The 26,375-nt window shown below is 48.5% G+C and overlaps 1 protein-coding gene across 10 annotated transcripts in view; it reads right to left on the bottom strand.

Moving 5' to 3' along the window:
- The window catches only part of PECAM1 (platelet and endothelial cell adhesion molecule 1), an 87,571-nt gene that overhangs the window by 11,856 nt on the left and 49,340 nt on the right, over window positions 1-26,375 (bottom strand). For 8 of the 10 annotated variants that reach the window (XM_045836341.1, XM_045836343.1, XM_045836346.1 and 5 more), the window contains 11 exons: window positions 25,477-25,752; window positions 20,586-20,834; window positions 18,757-19,032; window positions 15,565-15,852; window positions 14,900-15,007; window positions 13,715-13,742; window positions 12,959-13,032; window positions 10,784-10,837; window positions 9,387-9,449; window positions 3,226-3,282; window positions 2,021-2,135 (listed from right to left, as the gene is read on the bottom strand). In XM_045836341.1, coding sequence (XP_045692297.1) covers window positions 2,029-2,135; window positions 3,226-3,282; window positions 9,387-9,449; window positions 10,784-10,837; window positions 12,959-13,032; window positions 13,715-13,742; window positions 14,900-15,007; window positions 15,565-15,852; window positions 18,757-19,032; window positions 20,586-20,834; window positions 25,477-25,752 — 1,580 coding nt within the window. In that variant the 3' untranslated portion in view covers window positions 2,021-2,028. The remainder of the gene's footprint in view (window positions 1-2,020; window positions 2,136-3,225; window positions 3,283-9,386; window positions 9,450-10,783; window positions 10,838-12,958; window positions 13,033-13,714; window positions 13,743-14,899; window positions 15,008-15,564; window positions 15,853-18,756; window positions 19,033-20,585; window positions 20,835-25,476; window positions 25,753-26,375) is intronic. The other 2 variants (XM_045836340.1, XM_045836344.1) reach the window with 2 other exon arrangements.

Raw genomic sequence — 26,375 nt, 5'->3', positions numbered from 1 at the left:
CTCTCCCTCCCTCTCCCTCGAATAAATAAATAAGTAAACAGACAAACAAACAAATACTCTTTTTAGAAAAAGAGGAGCAACCGAGGCCTGCAGCCTCCTCTCCTTAAGCAGCAGCCGAGCAGGAACGCTCAGAAATGGGAAATCCCTTGGCTCCCAGCACTGGAACCCCCCTAGGAGGAGGGGGTGCTGCTCACTGGCTTCCGCAGCGGCACTGAGGTTTTGTCTATAAGATCCAGAGCTGGCTCCACCCTCAACCCTTGGGCAGGAGCCCGCTGCCAGGTCAGAGACCAGATTACAGAGGGACCCCAGGCCCTGCTGACCCCTGATGGCCCAGATGGCCCAGCGGGAATGTCCCGGCCCAAGAGTCAGGAGATGGCTTTAGTCTCGCCCTGGATACTGAACTCCCTCGGGCACCAGTTCCTCTTGTGTCTTTCAGCTAAAACAGACTGAATGCTCACTACACAGTGGAGATAGTGCACTGACTGCGTGCTCGGGCAGGTAATCAGCGCCATCTCCCGATCCTACCTCATCCTCTTCTCATTGAACCCCATCTCCATTTAACAATTGAAGAAGCTGAGTCTCAGAGAGGTTGGGCACCTTCGTCAAAGCCACACAGCTGGTAAGTGGCAGTACCAGGGCAAGGGGTTCGTTCAGTGACTCCAAACCAAACAGGGCCCTTCACTGCCTCGGTCCCTCCCTACAGAGTCGGGCTCCTGAGCCTTCGGTCCATTTCAGCGCAAGGCCAGAGGGAGCAGCCGCACCCCAACAGCCGGGCCCTGAGTGAGGACTCAGGCATCCAGAACCAGCCTGGGGACCCCAAGGGAACCCACTTGCACAGCTCCCTTAAGTCGGATGCAGGAAATCAGAATACACCTTCCACAAACGTGCCACTGCACTCTGGCATGATGATCACTCTGAGTGGGGGTGGGGGTGGGGAGGTGGGCAGATAATCAGTGCCCGCAGAAAGAAGCCGTCTGGGAGCTTCTCTTATCTGGGTGAAAGCAGACACTACTGAGATATGAGAGCTACCATAAATCCGCTGTCCCGGGCAAGTTTTATGGCTGTGAGGACAATGAAAATGTGGTGGCGAGGTGGACTTACGTAAACAAACCCTGCTCCCCAGTCGTCCCCCATATTTTTGCCTTCCCACAGCTTCCCACCCTGGAGCCCCCTTTCCTTTGTTTTGTCATTTCCCTACACATTTATTATCCTTGCTTAACATGCTACATAAGTCACAAATGCTAACCACTCAGCAGAGTCACTCATCACTGCTTATTTTTCTCTTGTTAATCTGTCTTTTGTTAGCAGGGCCCCTAATGCCAACCCTGTGGAATCCACACTGGGGCTGGCCTTCACCAGCTGGGAAGGGCCTCCAGGGGCAGCCTTGGGTGACTGCAGCCCCCCTGGCGGCCGGCTTCCCTTCCCAGAAACCAAAGGCAGTGCGCCTCAGTGACCAGGAACGTGTGAGGTCTGGCTCCGGCACAGACACATTTCTCAGGGACTTGCTTGTTGTGTGACCTTGGGCAAGTATTTTAACCTCTCTAAGCCTCAGAAGCCTCGTCTGTAAAACGGGGTTTACTGTGAGGTTTGAAAGAGAGTATGTAACACAGGCCACTTAGCACCCACAGTACACGCTCAGTAAATGTGAGCTTTTGCACAAGCAAAGCAACTGAAAGTGACCCATCTCAGGGACTGTGAGGAAAGCAGGAGGCATTTTTGAACAATTAGCAAACAGAATCAACCTTGAACCCCACCTGACATTTAGCCTTCTGTGCCACAGGGACAAGAACAGAGAAAGCCCCTTTATTCCCAAATTTACATTTTGCTAGTTTTGAATATCCTGAAAATGGAAAATTAAATACTTAAGCCAAAAATGCCCCCGGAAGATTCAAAATGTTTTCAGTCAGTGTCAAGTCCCGCACGGGGCTGAGTTTCTATGGAAATACCATTATAACAACAAGATCGCTTCAGGGGTGATTCTCATTTTAGATGAAAGTAGGCTCTATGGTAAGATACATACCTGTCTGTTCAGACGGTGTCGGCATCAGAAACATCTGAGAACTGGCTAGAGTTCAGATGTTGGAGGTTCTGATTCTGTGGGTTAGGTTGGGCCTGAGACCATGGCGGCTGCCGGCCTGTGGATCACACTTGGATTTAGCTGGGCTTTACTGAAGTCTCCCAGTCTTTTTTTTTTTTTAAGATTTTGTTTATTTATGTGTAGAGAGAGGGAGGGGAGCAAGAAAGAGAGGAAAGGAAATATTGGGGTCGCCCCTCTTGGGGTCTTGTCCAGCAGGGGACTGGGCCTGCAGCCCAGGGATGTGCCCTAACTGGGAATCGAACCGATGACCTCTAGGTTTGCAGGACATGCCCAACCCACTGAGCCACACCTGCCTGGGCTCCCAGCCCTTTTTAATGACTCCCTTTCAAAGAATCCACTTAAATAGAGGTCAGCTGTACAAAGCAAGATAACCTGCTAGCATCAACTTGCCCCAGGATGGTTATGTCTTTTAGGTTGCTGCTTAGTTTCAGAATTTAAAAGTAATAATTTTAGATTTCATTTCTCCATAACAAAATACAGTAATTTTACAAAAGATGAGATTGTTGGGAACCTCCCGGTTCCATGTCTGATGGGCACTGTGCTCAGTCTGGGGGAAGCTCTTCTTTGTGAGGAAGCAGTGGGACGGCATTTGAAGTGGGTCTGGGTGGAAATCAAAGGGGCTGGGGGCAGGTGTGTACTCCCTCCCCTGCAGTCTGCCCTCTCAGAGGCTGAAGCTACCTGCTGTCTTCAAAGCAGAGCTGACTTTGTCTAAGGACTTCGGGAGCCCCCTGCTCCAGGACCCATGTGGGGAGCAAGTGAGACTCACTCGCTGGCCCCAGAGAATAGGCAGGGCTGTACTGCTTCTCTCGGGGTTACAGGGGAGCACCCGGAACTCTGTCGGGTGTCCTGTGAGCACACGGGTGCCAGGACACACTCCGGCCCAGTAGCTGGGTGTCTGTCTGCCTGGCATGCTGCAGGCACTGGATAAGCGTTACATCGACTGACTAATTAGCACATGTTAACCCACGGCTACTTTTTAAAGCTGGTGAGAGTCAACTCTGTGTGACAGGTGGCACCCCTTTTCGACTTCCTTTGCTCCCTCCCTTCCCTGCCCACGCCCAGGACCTCATGGATGATTCTGGGGGCAGTGCCCGCCGTGCTGGGGGAGTCAGAGACTCCTCACTCACCAGGGTTAGCTTTCCGGATTTCAGTGTACACTGTCTCCGTGCCCTTCTTCCCCAGACCTGGAAAGGGACCAGGCACAGGTCAGTAGCTGCCTCTGGGCACCAGGTCAGCCCATTGCTGAAGCAGGAAAATATCTGAGGTGCCCCAGGCAAGGCTGCACCCCGCTCCCCCAACCCCACGACTGCCTATAGAACTTCTCCCCACTAAGCCCGGGCCATTTCCCGGCCTTAGAAGATCCTCATCTAACTAGCATCACTAGGCCTGGATGTATGAGGTCAACAGGTCACCGTGGGAACCCTGGACCTGAGGGGCCGCAGGTGGAGGGGCTCCCAGCACAGGCCTGCAGCCTCCAGCTTGGTGGCCTCACTCTCTTTCCCGGCCACGGTGTCCCTGTGTCCAGCCGCTCTGCCGGCCTGTCCCAGGAAGCTGGGCGTGGCCTCCCAATCACCCTCGGTCTGGGTTTCAGCCTGAGCGTCATGTGTGATGGGATTAGCTGGGACTGAGAAGCACTCAGGATTCCAGCCAGCTGGGCTGCTCGAGTTCACATGCCAACCCCTGGGCCTCACCGCAGACGGTGACTGAGTTTGTCTGGGGTGGACCCTGGCTTTGATTTTTTTTTAAAAGCATTTTTAAAAGATATGTATTTATTTTTAGAGAGAGGGAGAAAGAGAGGAAGAGAAACATCGATGTGGAAGGAAAACATCGACCGTTTGCCTCCCACACGTGTCCTGATGGAGGATGGAACCGGCACCCAACCTACTGAGCCACACCAGTCAGGGCTGGCTTTGTTGGTTTTTAAGCGCTCCCCAGGGGGCTCTAACATGCAGGCTGGGTTGAGACCCTCTGGTCTGGACTCTTTTGAAACAGCAGACAAGATGGGCCAGCCCAGCTGTGGTTTCCACCCAGAGGAGACTCGAGGGTTTGGGAGACGGAGTGCCCGTTCAGCCATCTGTTCACGTATATGCCCCGGTTGTATATATACACATGTGCACACACTCCTAGTGTGCCTACACACATTTCATACCCACATGTAGTATGTACACACAGTATGCACATACAGACACACCAACAAGCCCTCAAGAAACAGGATGGAACCCGGCCACGGCCCGGTGCCTCTCCCCTCACACAGGACCAGGAGGCCTCTCTGGAAAGGCACCCGATGGCCTGTGCTGAGCATTCTCCCTCTGCACACTGGGAAAGGGAACCCCAGACCGGGTAGGAAGACACTTCCTACTGCCACACTCAGTGCCATGAAGATGTCCCTCCTCAGTGGCAGGTGGCAAGGGCATGCCCAGGGACTCTAATGGCACTGAGATACCCTCAACTCACCACGCTCCAGGGACACCCCCTCTCTCTCCTCTGACCCTGAACAAACCCTTCCACTGCCTGCACTGCCCTTTCCCTTTGCCCCACTCCCTCCTCCCCTCCTCCCCCTTTCCTTGTGCACTGGGCAGTTACGTAGGCCCCTGTGCTCTCACAGCTGTCTGGAGACACTTGTCCACAGCACGCTGACATTATTAGTCCCCATGACTGTCTCCCCAGGTGGCCCCAGAGCTCCTCCAGGGCAGCGTCTGGGGTCCTGTGCACCTCCCAATCCCAGGCCCTGCAGATACCTGAAAAGGTTTGATGTGACCATGAAGGCACCAGTCAATGTCCCTGCAGGTGTCTCTGTCTCAGACCCGTGACCTCCAGGAAGGCCTTGGCACAATCAGCCCGATCCCTGACACTCCTGGTTTTAGGGTGAAAATCCCGGCCACTCATCACATACTGAACGGCAGCGGCTCCTGTGGCAGGACCCGGCTGCCAGAAGAAAGCTGGTGGTGGCTGAGACCCTGACGGCTGACTTGGGGAGCTGGGGTTGCCAGGGCCGTGCAGGAGGTGTCACAGTGACTCCCGTGTGGCACGGAACAGCAGTAGGAACTCAGTGGAGTGGCTGAGATACCAGGCACCGCCCTGATGGGACGCCTGCCTTTCCCTAACAGGACAGCAGAGCTGCTTACACCACTCTCCCTCTGTGACACAGATTTGGGGGTGTAGAGGGAAGCTCCAGAGATCCCCATATCTGTGGGGGTGGGTGGGTCTACCACATCCCCAGGGGACTCTGCTCAACGTCGGGCCTGGCAAGTCCCTCACTCAGTATGATCCGAACAGCTACTGTGTGCCAGGCACCAGGGGAGAGGAAAAGGTGAGTTGGACCTGGTCCCAGCCTTCAGGAGCTCCAGGCTGCGGGGTGATGGGTGCGCAAACAATGCTGTAGGACACAGTGTACTAGATGCGCCGGGTCACTGCCAGCTCCTCCTCCAACCCAGCCCCACATGAGAGTGGGGGAGGGATGGAGGAAGGAATGGAGCTGGAGGCTGGGTAGCCCAGTCTGGGGGCACCCCTATGAACCCCACTGCCCCAGGCACATCAGGGGTGGCTGCTAGACCTCTCTGGTTACCTTGGGGACACTAACACCCTCCAGATTGGAAGAGCCACACTCAACTCCCTTTCACTTCTTGACAGCCTACCAGCCTGGGCAGCAGGGTGGCTGCCCCTTCTCGGTGTCCCCATGGTCTCTCCAGCTGCCCTCCTGGCTCTGCTCAGCTCAGTGGTGGGCGGGGGAGCTCGCAGTCTATCACACTGCCCCTCCCCTTGCTGCTCCCCAGCAGCAGCTGCCTGCTAATGACTAAACCAGCCAACAGACTATTTGTCTCTGCTGTCATGGATATTTCCAGATGGGGTTTTATTCTGGCTTGTTTTTCTCTGTTAACAGAGAAAGAGATGGCTTTAACCTCAAGGGGGTTTCCCAGCAATTAGCCTCATAGCAAACATGCAGCAAACCCGGGCTTACCGAGTTCCTTCCTGCACCTCCAACACCCCCAAGGGACCGCTTGGTCCGCTGCCAGCCAGGGTTAGAAATGGATACGGGCCCTGGCTACATAGCTCAGTTGGTTAGAGTGTCGTCCCGATACACCAAGATTGCAGGTTTGATCCCCCGTTAGGACACATACAAGAATCAACCAGGGAATGCATAAATAAGTGGAATAATAAGTCAATGTTTCACTTTCTCTCTCTCTAAAATCAATAATAAATGTAAAAAAAAAGAAGAAGAAGAAATGGACACGCTCCCCTCCCCCCTGCACTCCAACTGTGGAGGAAGGAGGCCTTGAGGACAGGGAACTGTGTTGGCTAAGACCAGGTCAAGTTTACTTACTCATCACTGGCCTTGCACCCACAAAGCCCTTCCCTAGCCTGGTAACGCCTCACTCAAGAGAAAGCAAGGGGGCAGCATCATAGGCCAGGCCTGCTTAGCTGCCAACAAAGCTGGGTCCAGAAAAATTGACGTGAATCCTCTAGAAAAATCTCCATCTCCACCCAAGTGACTCTCGCATTCTAGCTCTACCAAGGCCCCCACAGCCCGCCCAGCACCTTTGTGCAAACTGGGTAAAGGCAACCACTTGGGTAGTCACAACACTGCAGGTGCACAGCTTGGCAAGGAAGGCACCCTTGCCTCACCCTGTCCTAATTCTTCATTCCCCTTCAACACCCTCTGCACCCCCACTTCAAGCAAGAAAAATTAAACCAGACACTACTAACATGGAAACATTCCCAAAGGAACTCTTTCCAAAGCCAAAAGTCCTGCTTCCTTCTTCCTCCTCCAGCATCCTTACATCCAAAGCCTTCCAGGCGTCAGGCACAGCCCCCTGGATTCCACTCCCAGGGGGCGTGGAGCAGAGCAAGGGCAGGGCCCGGCCATCTGGGGGCAGAATTGGAACCTGAGGCCACAGCCCAGGGCAGTCAGTCTGCAGCAAGGCAGGGAGGGTGGGTCCCACACGCACTGAGAATCTTCGCGCAGCCCTGCCCTCTTGTCCTGTTCCTTCTTTCTTCTACGCCCGAAGGCCCCTGAAGAGGAAGTAAGCTGCTACCTACAGACTGAGCCCAGGATGCCCAGAGATGGAGGGGCTCAGGCTGGACCAGGGAAGGCTGGCAGGGAGCTGCCTACAGTGCTGTCTGCCACAGCCCACCCAGACTCGGTTCTGAGCATGAGCCCCCTGTGCTGCCTCCTCTTGGGAATCTCGGATTGAACCCAACTGTACCACTTGTCACCACGGGCCCTTTTCTCCCAATCTCAGACATCATGCACAACCGTCCATGCGGTAATTTTGTCTCCCCCATTCCGGCTGAGAAATGTTTCATCCAGTGCTTTGATCTGTCTCCAAAATAGATCTGGAATCCATCCACTGCCAGCACTTTGGCCCCACCCTCTTCCCCTCTTGTCTGCTGATAACACACTTGTCCCCTTTCGTATCCATCCTCCACACCAGCCACTAGGATTGCTTTTCCAAGAAAGAAGTCGGAGCCCACGGCTTCCCTGCTTCAGGGCTTCCAAACCAGCTGAGACCAGAGTGCAGAGAGCACCTTGGAGGCCCTGCAGGCCCCGGCCCCCACCCCGTCCTCCAGCGCCATCTGTCTCCTCTCCCTCTCGCTCTCTCTGCAGATACCTGTGTCTCCGTCCGTTAAGATCCTTAAATGAGCCCAGCTCTGGGCCACCTCATGCCGCTCTTCCCATTTCCTGGGTCCTTCCTCCTCTGGGTGGAGCCAACTTCTTTGTGCCCTTCAGGCTGCAGCTTAAATGCCACCCGTCAAACAGACCTCCAGGGACCACCCCAGCCAGAATAGGTCCCACCTTTCCCACCTTATTGTACCCTCTTCTCTTCCTTCTGAGCACTTGCTATAACCTGATATGATTTATGCTTCGGTTTCATGTTTTCTTGGCTCCCTCATAGGCTCTGCCTCTGTGGGAGGGACCTTTGCTGCTGGTCCATCACAGGCCCTTAATTTATTAACTCAACAGGTGAATCATTTTACAATGAGATAAAGAGGAAGAGAACTTCAGGCCTGCCACGGTCCCCACCCCTCCCAGGTCCAGTCTGGACTTAGAAGCGGGCTGTGCAGATGGGCCACGCTGACTCTAGGGGCCGTTCTGACCACAGACTGCAGGGATGCTGCCCAGCTCACAGCCTGCGGGCTGCACGGGACAGTGTCCCTGGGAAGTTCTCTGCACACACCTGCTGACATGGTACCCAGAGCCTAGGCAAGGAAAGAAGGAAGGAACCCCAAACTCCTCCCAGATTGTGGAGCAGGAGGTGATGAGAGAACACCCTCACCACATGGGTCTGGCTAGTTCCCTGCAGGCTTGGTTTGGACAACAGCCCCAGGCCTGCCTGACTGAGTGGACTCGGCCTGGCCCCAGCTGCAGCAGGAAAGGGGGGTGCACGGCAATAGCCCTGCGAGCTTCCCAGCAGCTGAAATGGATGTTCTAGCATGTGCTGTGGACCGGCCCACGCGGAGCCACTCTCTCCAGAGCTCGGGCCCTCCGGGCCAACCTGCCCCCATACATGAAACCACATACATGAAACCACGCACATGAAAACAAAACCTGAAACTAAAGCTAAAACCACGATTTACACAGGAAGGGATTCTGTGCTTTCAAAAGCCTTTACCCACGTGCCTCTTTAAATAGCAAAGCCCTCACTACCCTCAAACATACACCACATTTATACAAGCTCAGTCTGCAAGCAACGTTTTTAGGAGGATGCTGGTTTGGGCAAGGGGGTGTACCTCTGCAAGAAAGCTCAAACACCCTGGAGCAAAGCTGATCTGAAAAGGCCTCTCAAAAAACACACTTCTTAGCACTTAGTAATTGGTGTGTAAAACATATTCATTATTAGTAGTATGATAAATATACCATATTCTTTGGAGCATAAGATGCACCTGGGTTTTAGAGGAGAAAAATAGGGAAAAAAATTTGAAGCAAAAAATGTGGTAAATTATTTAATAACATAAATAACATAATATTTCACCAATGTAAATGTAAACAGAACTCAACAGCAGCATTAACAACCATTATTCCTCCCAAATTTTGGGAGGGGCGGGGAGGTAAGTGCATCTTATAGTCTGAAAAATATGGTAATTAATGAAATTTTATACCTCAAAGCCTGGGCAGAGGTCACTGCTTTTGCCTTAGGCATGTCCAGCAGGTCTGTCTGCTGACCACCTCCCTTCTGAGTGACTGAGGGTGACTAGACTCTTGTCCCTAGGTCACAGCCCACCTTACTCCTCACAACTGCACCCGAGGAGAGAGCAAAGCGAGGGGGATCTCTTGACTGATGGTGTTTACCTTCATGAGGCTCAGGTGAGGTCACCTCCACTTCTGTGTACTCCACGTCCGAGGTCAGAGACTCTGCTCAAAGCAAACACAGCACCCTGCAGTTAGACAGGATCCCATTGGGCAGGGGTGGGGGGCGCCTCAGACCACATTAGAGATTTCTAATCAAAGTTTTCTGTATTTCGAAGGGAAGGCAGCACAGGTATAACTCCATTCTAAGTGGGGGAGAAACCTCACTCTGGGGAAGGCCGCGATGACCCTGTGCTCACTGGAATGAGGAAGGACCCTCCTCCCTGGGTCCCCATGGTGGCTGCAGTGGGAGGATTTGTGAAAGTTCAGTAGCTGCCGAAAACCACCAGCATCAGCCACAGGAGTTAACTCCAGATGCCTCTGTGGCCACAGAGGCCTATAAGAGCTATCTCCGGGATGGGAAGGATCTCAGGAAATGGGGAAGACAGGGCATCCCCAGCCCAGAATGCCCTGAGGCTGTGATGTGTACCCAGAGAAAGACAAGTTACTGAAAGTGGTCAGGGTGGCACAGCGAAATCTAGCAAAACAGCTTGTTTTCAACTCCATATAACATTACTGTTTTATTTTTGAAACTCCAAAGAATCAGTGTTTCTCATCAGCAGCTAAAATTGATTCTGCAGTCACGGTATTTGCAGAACCTGTGAGTTCCTCAGAGTTCGCAGCCCAGGGACAGCAGCCCCCGGGGGAAAGGCACTTTGAAAAATGGTTTGGCCCAGCCCTTCTGAGCTCAGGGCAGAAACCAGCAATCTGTTGTTAACTGCCTTAAAAAATAAACAGCAGTGCTGTTTACAAATATTTTTATAGTGTATTTTTCATTTTTATTAAATATCAAATAGGTCCAAAACATGTGTAAGTTATGTATAAAACACAAACAATCACAATTCAATAGACAACTGCATGCCATACCGTCACCCTTTGTGAGAAAAAGAACATTTTCATTTCCTTCGAAGTTCCCTGTGTGCTTCTCGCCCGCCCCAGCCCCTGCACGCATCTCTCCCAGCTTTACTGAGACATAATCGACATGTAACGTGTGTGTGTTTAAGGTGTATGGCCTAATGACTCGCAGTGATGCTGTTTAAATTTTAAAAAACCTTCTCCTCTACTCTCCAAAGGAAAGGAGATTCTCCCACCTTATTCAACAGTCCATTCTGATTTAGGAAGTTCCTTTCTGAGTCTAACCCAGTTCTTTCCTCCTGGAATTTAGGTCACTTTCCCCTTAAGGACACCAGATAGTGTCTTTGGAGAAAGCAACCAGCCTCCACTAAGAGAGGTGGGGAAATACCCACGGGTGTTAACAGTTTTAGTTCTTTTCCTGGGGGTCTTTTTAAATGTAAAGTTCTCTAATTAAAAAAAAAAAGAAAACTAAATTATATAATTACCTTTATTTTCATTTACTGGTTTCATTGCATGGTTTCCAATATCTTCGCTGTAATCTAGTTTAAAAAGAACAGTCAGGATGGGTGGCAATGGAAATCCTAGTTTTCTAGGTATGACTTTTTTCTCCCTCCCCCCGCCCCCACCATGGCAAGGTGTCTGGCTTCTGGGATCCCTACTGGTCTCCCTGTGGCCCCATCCAACCTAGTGTGGTCTTTCTCTCTTTTTGAACCCCTCACCAGAGATGTGTTCATGGACCCTAGAGCGAGAGGAAGCGGGGAGGCAGCGAGAGAGAAACATTGATGTGAGAGAGAAACATCGACTGGTTGTCTTCTGAACATGCTCCGATCGGGGATCAGACGCCCAATCTTCTGGTGCCTGGGATGACCCTCCAACCAGCTAAGCCCTCTGGCCAGGGCTGTGTGGTCTCTTTCTAACACCGGCAGGATGGCCACCATCCCACAGGAGGGACACTTCTACTTATGAGTGGTTCAGGATTCAAATTGTTCACTTTGAGCAAGTTCATGAGAAATTAAACTTAATTCCAGAGGGGATGGCTCTAAACCACAACCATGAGGATTCTGGGAAACGAACCCTCTCCAGGTGGAGGGTGGGGTCCATGAGCTCGTGGTTTAAACAGCAGTGCCTCCAGGCTGCTACCTCAGGGGGCAAACACATTTTTAATCTTTTTATTCAAGTTGTTCCATATTAAAAAGAACTCTTCTAAATGTTATAAATACTATTCCTGAAGAACACGTGGTTTTCATTATGTATTTGAACTAATAGTTGTTGTGATTACTAACATATTTACAAACTGAAATAATCCATGGAGAGACAACATAAGAATTGGACTAGTCCTTGCATTTGGGGGGAAATCTTATTTTAATATATGTATGTCAGCATTTAATTTAAAGTATCTCTATTTCTGTACAAATAATGCAAATAGCCAACAGAACCCACCTTATACCCAGAAAGGTATTTTCTTTATAAGGCTGGATTACTTTTTGCTAAATATTCTCTGAATTTTTCTGAATCTAGTTTCTCAGATGATATATTTGCTGTTTTCTCTTTATGAGCACCTTACTTTTGTTACCACAAATGCTTCATTTCACTTTTTAAAGGGTTATGATTCATTACTGTAAGAACTGCTGAATTCTCAAAACACATCTCTCAAGTATGTATGTCTTATAAAGTGCATATCCTAACATTTTCTTACCTTGTGGAATACTGTTACTGAATTAGAAAAGGACATGGGCATTCTATTCCCAAACCTGCTGAAAGAAAACTGCTCCAAATCTGGCTTAGGAAAAAGTTTCCATGTGATATAAGTATGTCTCTGGGGCGATTTCCTCTTAGACCTAATGGGATTAAGAACTTCTGGAACTGGCCACCCACCCCAATGAGCTGACTGACTCAAGCTTGCAATAAGACTCGTAACCAGCATTCCTATATTGTTCCATTATTTTAAAAAAATGCTTCTACTGCCCTTACTCATGTGGCTCAGTTGGTTGGGCATCGTTCCACAAACAGAAAAGCCACCAGTTTGATTCCCAGTCCAGGCACACACCTGCGTTTCAGGTTCAGTCCCCAGTCAGGGTGCACATGGGAGGCAACCGGTCGATGTTTTCCTCTCACATCGATGTTTCTCTCCCTCTCTTCCCCCCTCCTTTCCCACTCTCTAAAAATAAAGAAAGAAAATCTTTAAAGATGCTTCTACTAACAAATACTTAAATTGGTTTCCTGTTGTGTCAAGTGTGAAATGACAATGTCCTGTGCTCATAATAAATAATTCCATCTGAGAAGAAGTTGTACCAGTGCCTTCATTGCTATCTGGTCTTTCTTACAAAGGAAGGATGACTACACCTGGGCAATGGTCAAAGTGTCTGAGGATGGCCCAGGATGCGTACCCCCAGCAAGGTGACTGTTATCTACCTTTGGTTCGTTCAGGGTGTTTAGAAGGAGGTGAAATGAGGGGAAAACATTCTGCTTGTCTCCCAGGTTTTTGTTTTGCTTACCAGCTCACCATCCAATGGCTGATGAGACTGAGTGCTCCCGCTTAAAGGCAGGGCTTCCCTAGGAACCTTAACCCCACCCCCTGCAGATTCTATGCTAAGAGGGGTGACAGAGTGGGTGGCAAGTTAGGAAAAGCTCTTAGCAACTGCAGGAAACCGTGACTGTACCGTAAGGTCTGTTGGCTTCGGTGCTGGAATCTGACATCTTCTCATTGTTGGAGGTCAGAAGTGGCACTGCCGGCCTTAAAATAAAATTTGAAAAGGAAAAAAATGTGTGACATTTTCTTGGCTCTAACGTCAAACTGACAAAAATAATCAAGGAAAGATCAGGAGAAAACCAGGAAGAGATTTCCAAAGTGAGGCAAACTTGACTCTCTTATTGGGAAATTGAACTTTTTTTTTCAGTTGTGGGATGCTTAACAAACACTTTTACGCTATTAAAATAAGTGTCAAGACCAAAGGGCATGTGAACAACAGGCGTCCTTTCCCAGGTGAGCCCCACCCCCGTGAAGTCCTCATTCTGTGCTACAAAGCTATTATTCGCATGCTTTTGGATTTTAGATTTCCAGAACAGTAAAAATAGTACAACCAGTTTTTTTTTTTATCCTAGGCCAACTCTGTTTTGCCAAGTAAGTAAAATTTTAAAATTGTATCTACTACCATTATCATATCATCATGAAAAGGGGATTTTACAAGTAACAGTATAGGAAGGACATGACCTCAGAATAAAGCCATTTTTCCCATGAAAGGACAGTTGGCAATCTTCCACTGCCACACACACACACACACACACACACACACACACACACACACACACCCTCTACACTGCTCACACCCCTATTATTCTGAGTTTCCCAAGAACCACTGAAGACTTCCTGCCAACCAGACTCTCCCAGACGATGCCTGTGGGGCGGCCGCACTGACCTGGACATTTCCACTGGCATCTGCTTGGCTTTAAAAGAGAAAGAGAAAAACCAGAGTCAGTAAAAAGTACCCACGTCCAGAGCAGAGAGGAACACTCATCTCAAACCACATTTGACTTTCTTGGAGATTTGGCTAGCCATAAAAAGAGAAAAGAAAGCCCAATATATTTCTGCTTAAAAAATAAAAGAAAAAGAAGAAAATTAAAGTAGGTCTTCTCTTTGTCTTATACTGAGAGATTTCCCATCATTTCATCCAGAAATATGACATTTTGTTGTGTGAACCAGGAACTATTTTCTTTAGAGGAATGTGATGGAGATGAAGACAATGATACAGGAACCCGAGGAGCCAGACCAAAGGGCAATGTCTCTTTGACGCAGGACCACGCCGAAGAGTAAAGGCTAAATTAATCCCTGGGCTTTGAATTCCAAGCTGGCCTGAGACCAGTCTGCCCTCTGACCTTGCCTGTTCTGCGATGACCAATTCCCTTAGGAAGGGGTTTGTTCTGGAGCTCTCTTCTCAGAGGGATTTCCTGTTCTGGAAAAAACCCAGAGCCCCTCCTTATCTCATCTGCCCTCACTCATCCCAGGCGGCAGCACCAGGGCCCCAACAGAAACTGCCTCAGCACATACAAATCTTGGCAGAATTTACTGGTGCTGTGCCCTTTTCCTTGAGTGCAGGCTGACTGTGACTCGGGGGTGTCAGCAGGTGGTCCTGGCCTCCCTTCCATGTGTGGTTAACCTCAATCACGGGGTAGAAATCATGGCACCACAGGCAGATAAACTGGGGGGCATTCAGTGCATGTGGGGCGTCTCCATAACACTCACACCCCCCCTACCAACTGCAGGACTAAGCATGGCCAAATCTGCAGAAACAGCTTCTTCTGACTGTACTGAGATGGAACTTTCCCCTGGGTTTATCTTTTCTGGGTTGCCCAGCTAGGACAGCAATCACTTCCATTTTTACCCAGCTAAATCCAGGGGCAGTAAAAGCTCCACACCCACCAAAGCCAAGATCTTTGGTTATCAGGGTGACACCCTAAGGAGAAAAACAACTGTTGTGAGTTACATCTCCTCAGCTCCCATTGGTGCAGAGCACAGCCCCCCATAAAGTTGGAGCCCCTCACACCAGTGGCCAGTTTCCTGGCCAGGGCACTCTGTCAGAAGGCAATGAAAGAACCGTGCTCACCCTTGGCTTTCTTCTGAAAATAGCATCTGGCCGCAAGTACCAAGATGGCAATTATCACTACGATGACCACCACTGCAATAAGTCCTTTCTTCCATGGGGCAAGATAGACTGAAAGTAAGAAAAATTAAAAGAGAGTTGTTTTTTTTCTCTACCAGCAAGAAACAATATGAGTGTTAAGCAACAAAGAAGACTGATTTTTAGTTCTTGTAACCACATCTTACACTGAGCATCTATCTACCTCTGAGGGATTCTGTGTTCATAGTTGGTACAGAAAGTGTTGTTCTTGCTACAGAGTCAGCTACAGTCTTAAAGGACTACAGGACGGAAGCAGACTCCTGGCTGGGTCGGTTTGGTCCAATCCCCATGGCCACAGGTTGTTCAGGGGCGGATGTTTGACTCAAGATGGGCCGTTTGCTATCTCTCCACCAAGAATTTGGAATTACAACTCCGTGAAATACTTCCATTCCTTATAAGGACCAGTCCCACTTTTATATTTAATTTGAGTGGGTTTCTGTCACATACAACCAAACAGCCTGGAGGACATTGGGCTCTTAACCCTCCGTGGTAAGTGCTAAACTCCCACCCATTTCCTCTTACACGTGGTGAGTGTTCTGGCTCCGCCCCCCGTGACCACACTACCTCTCACTGTTGAGACCATGACTCACCTGTGACGGTCAATACATTGCTTTGGAGGACAGCCCTGGCAACGTTGGCTCTGTTGGAGGCTGTGCAGTAATACTGCCCGTCCTGTTCCCTGCTAGCCTGTGTCTTGTGCCAGATGGCCTGGGTGTTATTTGAGGTGGTTTCATAGAAGGGCCTGACCTCCTTTACTCTGTAAAACTTGTAGGTGATTGGACCAGATGCTTTGTTTGTGGAGCATCGAAGCACAAGTTCTTTCCCAGACTCCACTGTCTTATCACTCAAGATAGAAATAGTGACCTTATCCACTGGGGCTGAAAAGCAAGAAAAGGATTAGCACTGAAAAAAGTCAGGGGTGGGGCGGGGGTGGGGGCCACGACACAGCCACTGCTTGGGCCCTGACTCAGACTTGGGTTTTGTCAGTCCTCTTCCCCCACATTCTTCAGCTCCTCCCTTAACTAGCCCAGCAGGGCAGCAACGGATGCCTCCTGTGCTCCTGTGTTGATTAAACACAAGATGCTAGGGACATCCCACCTCAAATGCTACTGACCGTTCGGCTCGGCTAGACCCATTAACTCAGGTGTTCTGCTGAGGTCTATTTTGTGTCTGTGAGTGCGCACCTGTGTGTGTGTGTGGGGGGGTTTCTCTCCTTCTGCTTACAAAGATGCATGGCATTTTCAGATCTTATGAACAAATAATGTGATTCACGACCTTCCCATTTTTCTTTTTCCATTTTGAGTGGCCTACACTCTCAGTTCCCACTTTCTTGTTAGCTGTGAAGTCTGACTCCCATTCCCCTGCTCCTGAAGCTGTGCTCTGTCTCTGGTTTTGGAGAGACTCCAAAGGTCCCCTGGCCCCCTGATGAGTTCATCCCTGAGTCCACCGCAGTGGCCCCATCCTTGGCCTCCCTACAGCTCTCATCTGTCTCCAGCCCTTCCTTTTGAACTCATCTTCTTCTGGGCTTCTGTGATGCCTCACAACCCAGATTCTCTTATCTCCTTACCTGCCACTCCCTCCTTATTCACAAGTTCTTCTTTCTCCTGCCTCTTAAATATGTACTTTCTGCAAAATTCACTCCTCATTTTTCCCTTTCCATTCTCCTCTTTGGTGCTTTCACCTCCATCATTGCTTCTCTTTGTGCATTAACACGTGAAACCATAGCATTTAATGCCTACATATACAGCTCTCGTCCAGATTACTCCTTGAATTCCAAGTCTCGATTTTTACCGGGGCATTTCTACCGGGAAGCTTATCAGCCTCTCATTCCTATCAGATCCAAGCAGAGTTTATCTTCCTCCCATAACCCCCTTCCCTGGTTCCATGTTCAACCACCGAAATTGCGATCCTAAATTGTCTTTCCATGTAGGCCTTCCTATTAATGCGAGAATGAACTGGTCAGCAGACTGGCATCTGACTAATGAATCCCCCTCGTGAGGGCAGTGGGTGGCCAGACCATGGAGCTGCCAGTCTGATGAAAGGGAGCCCCAGACCTGGGGTGAGACGGTGCCGGTCAACCTTGACAAGGGCAGACTTCTGAAGGGTGCAGCCTGACCCGATAGCCTCCCGCTTGTGCAGCACAAGGGGCCAGTGGCAAGCTGGGGCCAGGAGCCAGACTGCCTTGCCTCCATTTCCAGCCAGACTGCCCACCAGCTCTTTGTCTTCAGCCTTATTTGCCTCCTCACAAAACAAGGATAATATTACTATGGGTCTTGCATGGCTATTATAAGCATTAATGAGGATAATTTACTAAAATATTTCACCAGGGGTGGACAGCTGGTCAGGGCTCAGTAAATGTTAACCACTAATACAGACCCAATGTAAACCAACAGTTTCACATGGGCTTCTACGTTAGCTTCCTAAGGTAGCACGAGGTCTAAAGTCACCACTCCTTCTAACTGACAGAAACACTGGGTTAGCGTTCCCAAGACCCCATTCTCATGTCCACCTTCCTCCTCAGGCTCTCACTGCACACAAGACAAATTCCCAGCTCTCAAGACTGGCATTTGGCGCCCTTCCCAGTTGGGGTCAGTCACCTTTCCCGCTTATATCCAGTGATTCTCCATTCCCAACCTTTGTTTCCAGCCACCTTATTGACCCACAGTCTTTTGAACGAGTCCATGGAGATTCTGCTCATGTAGTCGGCTAGGCTGGTAGGCCGTCTCTAGCCCTCTCCACCCAAGCACTGCCAAGCCCCGGCTCCTAACCCAGCTCTTCCCACTCAGGCTAGGTAATATCTTCATGCCCTAAGTTCCTATCACCATCACTGCAAGGACATTCCATGTGGCAATTAATAATGTGTTGCCTAATAGCATTTTTCTATGCTTATTTGCACTGTTATTCAAATATTCATATATATCCAAATATTTTCCCACTATTTAATCAGGTAGTCCTCTGTTCCTTGTTATATTATTGAAACCAAGAGTATGTCTCTTTTTTGATATGCTCTATAGCAATAGATGTTTAATATACATGGCTGATAATTTGAAAAGTGTGACTACTCTTAGGCTGTATAGTCATAGCAGCAGGAATCTCTATCCAACTCAAGATGTCCACATGATGCAAGTAGATTAAAGTTATTAAACAAGAAGAAAGAGGAGAAGGAGAAAGAAGGCTTATAAGCTTTTTACAACAGGATGCAGAACACCTCTGCGAGGCAGGCGATGGCCCCCCTAAGGCCTTCCTTCCTTAGGAGGAGAGGCACAGATGGAGGCCCAAGGAAAAACATTCACCCAGGACAATGGGATTTTCCTCTTGTGAATCAGAGTCCCAGGTGAATGTTAGCAAGCCTCGTGAGACTACAGCCTGCAGCTCTAATTGCTGTGGGCTCTGCTCGTGATAGTTAGCCCAAGTGTCAACTGTCGAGAAGAGCTCTGGTCAACAGTCCTGAGATGGCTAGCAGCTCACCTAAAAAGGAGTAAATGCTAAGAGAACCCAAAACACAACTTCAGAGCTTTCTGAAGTTGGGACATATCACTCATATTTTAGCAGTTCACTGGAAAGGTTCTGAAGAGAGAGGACACTGGCCACACCAATGGTCCCCAGATACTTCCTGGCCCCATTGACCTGGGCCTTGATCCTGCTTTGCCACATGTTGTGTTTGTGGACTTGGCATAAGTCCCACCACTTCCCTTGTCCACACTGTCCCAGGGCAACCCCAAACCTCTGTAAATGTAAAGCCCCGATCCCACATGATTTCATCTCATAGCACAGCGACTTACCTATCACCTTGACCGACAGAGGGTCACTGAATATTTCAGGGTGGGAATGGCAATTATGTGCGATGCAGTGATATTCGGTGTCTTCTGTGGGGTTATCTTTGAATACTGCGGGCTCATTTGAGCTTACGTTGTGACTGTTCAAAGTGATATATGTTTTTACAAGGCGATACGAAATAGGAGAGGTTCCATTTATGGACTGGCATTTGACTTCTATGGTGCGTCCTTTTATCACCTCAGACTTGGACTCATGAAAAATCCTGGGTTTGGAGAGCTTTTCTGGAATGACAGAGAGAGAAACAATCTGAAGCAAGACATTCAGCCCAAGGGGTTCTTTCTTCAAACTCTGAGCTTTGCTTTCTCTGTCATTACTATCGTTTTACTTTATTTTTTATTACTTTTTGCATTGATTAATTTTAGAGCGAGAGAGAGGAAGAGGGGGAGAGAGAGAAAGAGAGATGCATCAATTTGTTGTTCCACATATTTGCATATTTATTGGTTGATTCTTGTCTGTGCGCTGACCGGGGATCAAACCTGCCCCCCTGGTGTATCGGGACAACTTCTAACCAACTGAGCTACCTGGCCAGGACTCATCACCATAATTTTACATGCCTGCCTGCTTTATCTACCTTTCCAGGACCCCTTTAAAACTGGCAGGTAGTGCACGTGTGTGTGTGGTGAGGCGTGAAAGGAAAAGAGAATGCTGTAAACAAAAAAAATAATATGACATCAATTCAAGAAAAACATCACACCCCTCTAAACATATGGTTATGCTTTACTATATCTCATATGCACGTACGTGCACATCCATATGGATTTTTTTTTAAGTTGAGAAAAGACACAGGAAAAGAATTTAAAAAAATAACCCAAGAGTACAAACAGACTATATTTTCAAACAAATTCTCAGTGCCTCAGCCTGTCCTGATTGGAAATTGTATACCTCCAAAACAAGAATTCTACTGGGTCATTATTTAGATGTTAGCTTATTTATAAAGCTTATATAATGAAATGACCTCCCCCCAAGAACAACAGAAAGAATTAAAATGGAATGACCCGTGCTCATCTCTTGCATTATTTCCTTTGAGTTAGATGACTAGAGAGTTGGCAATAGGCTAAAACCCTGGCTCAGAGCAGACTAAGATCTTGGCTGGAGAGATCATAGCCACAGATTAAACTGAAGGACAATGACTGAATAATCACAGTGACAGTGACAGCTTGACCAGAGTTCCGCATTCATTTAGGACCCTCTACTCAAAGTGTAGTCCGGGGCCCAGCAGAGCCAGCATCCTCAAGGCCCTGGTTACAGGTGTGGAGTCAGGCCTCATCCCAACCTGCATTCGGACCAGGTTCTGTAAATTCATCCAAGTCCAAGACACTCAGCTCAGGGTGGCCCCAGCACCTACATGCAGCCTAACAGGGATCCTAGACCTTCTGGTCAGTCAGGATAAGGATTAAAAACTGGAGCTTTGGTCTTAAAGTATAGTGTTGACTAAGCCGTGTTCCCTCTCTGAATTTGGGGGTAGGTGCCTGTTCCAGCAGCCAGAATCTTGCATATTCAGAGGTTGCTACATCATTAGTATGCAGCCGCAATAAAACCATGAACTTGATTTTTGCCCAAAATATTTTCTTTGTATTGCCTCTATTCTGGACTCTAAGCAGAAACACCGCTTGCTTCTGTCCAGTCTCTCAGTCTCAATCCTCTCACCTTCTCTCAAGCTCTTACCCGGCCTCAGTCCGATCTGCCTTCAGACTGGACAGGGTGGCAGTTGGTGAAAAGTCCCCTTTCTCCTGCTCCACCTCGAGACTCCCTGAGCTAGCAAGGACATACTCACCACACACGGTTATCTGGACCGTGTTGCTTTTCTTGAACACCTTGCCAATGCCTGCGCTGCAGGTGTATGCCCCGCTGTCCCACTCTGAGACTCTCTTGGTGAAATTCTGAGACCATGACACGGTCATGTCTCCCTTCTGGATGGTGAAGTTGGCTTCGGGTGTTCCTGGGATGAAGCACCACAGGTTCAGACTTCCACCCTGGTCCAGGCGTGTGGCGGAAGATTCCAGCTTTGGCTTGGAAAATAGCTCTGGAAAAGCAATGAGTGGGCATGGAGTGAGACGTTTCCGGAACCCACTCCCAGAGCCCCTTCACAGACAGTCCCTTGGACTGGCTGCTTTTGGCAGAGCCAACTGCCAACTTCCTGCAAAAAGTTTTCCTTTGCTTCTCAAATATACCCGATGAATCATACAATTAAAGAACTAGGGTTCATTCTTTGCCTGGGATTCCAGTGGCAGATTTGGCTCCCTTGTTAATATTCAGTTTGTTTCACAGACATAGATTAGAAAAGTTTTGCAATTTATGACGATCCATGCATTCACCCATTTATTCACTCACACGTTTTATTCCACAAGTATTTATTTCAGGCTCTTCCTGTGCTGGGCGCCTTGCTCGGCACTGGGGAGACAACAGTGAAAAAGAGACAGTCCCTGACTTCAAAGTGCTACGCCTGCTGGGCGACTGAGACACAGTGTCTGCAGCAGAGCCTGGGCGACACAGAACCTGGGCTTGGGGAATCAGCAGAGGGCTCTTGGCAGAAGTCATCCAGGCAAAGAGGAAAGGGGTCATAGGCAGAGGGAATAGCATTTGGAAGTCCTGGCAGGAGGTTCAAGCACCCGAAAGTTCAGATGCCCTGGCACATAGCAGGAGTAGAAGAGCCCAAAGGAAGGCCTGTGGGTGCTGAAGGACCTTGGGAACTGTGAAGAGAAGTGGGGATCGCACCCTCGGGCAACGGGAAGCGTGGGGAGCCAGGGTCAGGGGAAGGCCTCGGGGGTGTGCTGTGGGGAGATCTCTGGGAGCGGAATGGGTGGGTGATACCTGCTTGGGTTAAGTTGTGAGCTACAGTGTTCTGTGCCACTCTAAGGAGTCATTCGTACCCTAATTTCGGTTGGATGGCCACAGTAGTAAAGATGGAAGTTGACTTTTAAGAAGTTTTGTCATCCCCTTAAATATTTCTTGAAATACATCAATATTTCATAGTTATCGTATATGTTTGTATATTCAGCTATAGGGAAAGTAGCAATTAAGAACCTAACCAATGTGAAGACTTGGCTCTTTCATATAAACTGATGCACCCTGACTCACAGTTATGCCCTTGATGCAGAAGCAAGAAGTTCCTCAAGAATTACTGAATTCTTGAGACTGTCTGCATATTGAGGAAGGGGCTGAGCCCCAAAGTTCCTCTTAGGAAAGCTTTTTGGGCTGGAGGTTTGAGAATGCAGCCTGGAGTCAGGACATCGAATTCTACCTTTGCCTCTACATTTGCCTGCTGTACAGGTTCGGGGTAAATGTGAACACTGTCACTGTCACCAGTGATGTTATGTTGTTATGGAAGCCATTTCCATCTTCATCAGTCCACAGTGTCTTCCTAGTCTCCTGTACAGGGAGTAGAAGCAAACTTCAAGCAAGGCGGTGTCCCAGTAATTCATGTATATTTCATTAAGGCACATGCCATCCTTCCTTCCTTCCTTCCATATAATAAGTGTTGATTTAGCTGTTCTCAGAGCTCTAGGTTAGGAGTGGGGGAAGGAACCAAAGAAATCGACATCCTAGTGCCATACAAACTCATTGGGCAAATACCAAAAAATGTGGAAAAAATGACTTAGAAAAAAAAATCCCAAAGCAATGACTACATTTAAAAATATGTAAACAAATATGTGAAAAATAGAAACCCTGTTGCTGAGGCAGGTATGCGACGGTTTACAACTAGGAAGGAAACGTGAGGGACAGCTGCTGGTAAGGGGGGTAGTGTACACAGACGGACAGGACCGTGACGTAGACTACAAAGGGTCAGTCTTCCATTTACTCGTGCACAAATATTTATTGCGCTCCAACAATGTGCCAGGTTCTGTGTTAAACACTGATAACTTAAGATGAGCTGAGCCACAGACCCGGTCCTTCAAGAGCTCACACCGAGTGGTGAGGTAGATGCTAAATCTCTGCAGAGACTGTTGACGTCGAGACACGAGCAGATGGCACTGGGACCTGAGGTGCACCCGCAGGACTCTGCTGGGGAAGGCTGGAAGGAGATTTAGGGCTTGGTCTTTAAGGACAAAGAAGTTTTTCAGTGGCCAAGGGGAAGGGGTAGCCTGAGTGGGGAGGACTGTTTGCAAGAGGGCAGGGTCAAGGCGAGGGATCACGACTGTGTGGGAGGAGTTTAAGCCCGGGGAATGGCTGGAACGGAGATGTTCAGGGGATCCCTGTGCTAATCCTGGTGTGAGGGCCAGGGTTAGGGTGTGACTGTAGAGCCGGGAAGACAAGACAGAGGTGACAGATCTGGCAGCACCTGGTGACAAATTAGGTCTGAAAAGGTAAACAGTGGAGGGTGGAAGAAACCCTTTTTCGATCCAAAGACAAATGACTAATTCAATGACTTTTTTATGTTCACAAAATTACTGTGAGCCTCCAATATTGCTATATAGAGCCATTTACAGTGAGGCTTGTTAGAAACAGGAGCGTGGAAAACCAGATGCATAAGTCGGCTTGGAGACTTTTCCAAAGGCTTGGTCGAACTTGAACAAGTTCACAGTGCACGCAGGCTGAGGGCATGGAAGGACAGACTGAGCAAAGCATTTTGCTTTCTTGGGCCTGGGAGCCTGATTGACTGATGGCTTGTGTATGCTGCATGGCACAGCCTTCTGGATGTGGGTGATCAGCTACAGCAATAGCTAGTATCTCATGTCCAGTGATGCTTTCTGCTTTCCTAAGTAGCCTGTCCCAGGGGTAAGGATGCGTCTCTAACTGGAGAAACAGTTCACGGGTTCACCACTCAGTCCTTGTTGCTCTCACAGTAGTGTGCCCATCCCTTTATTTACTTCCTCATTGCAATGCATTCTTTTTTTTTTTTTAATCCTCACCCAAGGATATGTTTACTGCTTTTAGAGAGAGAGGAAGGGACAGAGGGAGGGGGTGTGGAGAGAGAGACAGACAGACAGACAGAGAAACACAGAGAGAGCAAGCAACAGAGAAACATTGATTGGTTGCCTCCCGTACGTGCTCCAACCGGGGCTCAAACCCACAACCTTTTGGCGTACAAGACAATGGTCCAACCAAATGAGCCACCCATGCAAGGCTGTGCTACATTCTAATGATCTGTTTATGGCTGTGATGATCTATTTATTTCCTTCAAGGGCAAAGCCTGACCTTTGGCAGTTCTCTATCCCCGATAGATCGCCCAGCAAAACAGAAGATGCTCAATATATGTTGAATTAAATACTTTTCTCTAATGAGATAAGACCAGTCCTATCAGTAAAAAGTATCATGTGCCCTCAAAATATTTGTCATTATCAATAATAAACTAAATTGCTAGCACACACTGTAGACCTGCAGGATCCAGCACATATGCCAATCACCCAGTTGGGTAGTTGGCAGCCTACCTGTGATCCTGGGGGCCGGAGCTGTAGTCGCTCAATGCTTAACACATAGGGGGTTTCCAGTAGATGAGTCAACAAGTGAAGGAATGAATGGACACCTTCACTTGGGAACTAAGAAGTACTGACTCTCTGCCTCTGAAACGCTGTCATCCTATGTGCATTTGTTCACACAACACATAAGTGTTGAATTCCTACTAATATGCCAGGCACAGTTCTGGGTATTCACAATATAGCCCTGCATAAAATAGGTAATGTTCCTGCCCCAGTCAGCTTTCATTGTAGTGCCTGAATACATACCATAAACAGGAAGTAGAGTACATTTTTTTTTTTTTGGTGGTAAGAGCTAAAAAGAAAAAGTAAAGCTAGGTAAGGGAAAAGGAGTCTGGGGAAACTTCTAAGTGCATGTGTTTAGAAGTCAAATAAATAGGCCCGGGGTGACTCTTATTCTTCTATTTGGTAATCCTGTCTGTAATCGTTGGGTGAGTTGCCCAAACTCTCAGCCACAAAACTGGAAGCAGGATATATATCTCATAGCATTGCTATGAGCATGAAATGAAAAAGTAGCCACACCAGTCATACAGTGTTCAATAAAGGGGAATTGTTACTATAATTTTTTAGTTTACTAATGCTTTCTCACTCCTGAACCTGCCACAGGGCTTGTCTGGTGATCTAGCATAGCGCTTGGCACAGAGGAAAGATAAATGTGCTATAATAATAGGAACGCTAGCCCTGGCTGGGTGGCTCAGTTGGTTGGAGGTCATCCTGTGCACCAAAAAGTTGAGGGTTCAAACCCCAGTTAGGGTATATAACTAGGCTGTAGGTTTGATCCCCAATTGGGGCATGTATGGGAGGCAACCAGTCAATGTTTCTCTCTCTCTCTCTCTCTCTCTCTCTCTCTCTCTTTCTCTCTCTCTCTCCCCCCTCCCCCTTCCTCTCTCTCTAACATACACTGAGTGCTTACTCTGTGTGAGGCTCTTTAGGTCACTTAGCCACCATAACAGTCCTATTGCTGAGTTCTGCCATTACCCTCATGTCACAGAGCGGTGGCAAAGAGAAGCTCAGTAAGTCACCCGAGGTCACAGACGTGGTGAGTGGCAAGGTTGGGATCTGACAGCAGGACCTGCGCCCTCACCTGCCACAGCTAACTGCTTACTGGCCCTGCATCAACTTTTCCCCATGAGCACCATCCCCTGCCAGAGTGCTTTTATTCAGATAAGCAGGAGTAGATGATCGGTCTCATTGGCCACCCTGGTTTCCAACACAATTACTTCTCAAGCCCGCCGTAGGTTGATACCCTACCTGTTATGTTGACCACGATGCTGCTGACCTTGGATATCTGGCTGGTTTCCACTTTGCACGTGTAGTTGCCACTGTGCTCCACCGTGGCCATCAGTGAGTAAGTGGCCCTATCGTTGTTTGTGCTGTGTGCCACGATCATCTTGTCCTTCTGGATTATGATTTCTGGAAATGCAGTGGCCGTGTGCGTCACTTGGATGGTGCATGTAATGTCCATCTTCTCTCCTTCCATGATCATCCCCCGAGGGGTGACATAGAACTTGGGATTAGAGAAGGATTCTACAAGAAGAGGACAAGCCAGTTGGGCTCAGGTTCAAACCTGGGTGAAGGAAAAAAGGCACTTCCTCCTTTTCTCTGCCCTTTTTGTTGCCAACCACTGTTTTTCCTTATTAATTAAAACCAAAAATTCAACCTGTCCTCTCAAAAAACTTCGACAAGGCTACTCTGATGTGCCCTCCCTTCTCGCTCATTCTTGTATCTTCAACCTTTTTCTTAACTGCAATTTGCTAACTTTCCTGAGCTTGCCAAAGCCCTAGTCATCTTCACCAGATATCAGCTGCAGAACCTTCTCCAAATGACCTCAAAAATAAGCACAGTAGCTAGAAAGAGACTCTTCTCCCTGTCCACCAAGGCTTTTCTAGGTTCTCCTCGCACCATTTCATGGAACTCCAGCATTTCAGCATAAATAGTCCATAGCTTTCAAAACTGACAATAGTGTAGACTGTGCTGCTCCATGGAAATAAATGTTTAAATAACCAGATGCAAAAACAAAAACAAAAAAAGGTGGGGGATTTCTAGTCTATTCCATTTCTTTCTTAAAGATGTTGGCCATGACTGACTAAATTGACATAATGGCTCACACAGTTTAAAACAGCTTTTAATAAAATGCAAGGCAGATACTA

Source organism: Phyllostomus hastatus, unplaced genomic scaffold (genome assembly GCF_019186645.2).
Source record: "Phyllostomus hastatus isolate PE091 unplaced genomic scaffold, TTU_PhHast_1.1 phas_contig_210, whole genome shotgun sequence".
NCBI classification, from domain to species: domain Eukaryota; kingdom Metazoa; phylum Chordata; class Mammalia; order Chiroptera; family Phyllostomidae; genus Phyllostomus; species Phyllostomus hastatus.
The sequence above is the reverse complement of the archived record's forward strand: the minus strand, read 5'-3'. Positions and strand labels throughout refer to the sequence as shown.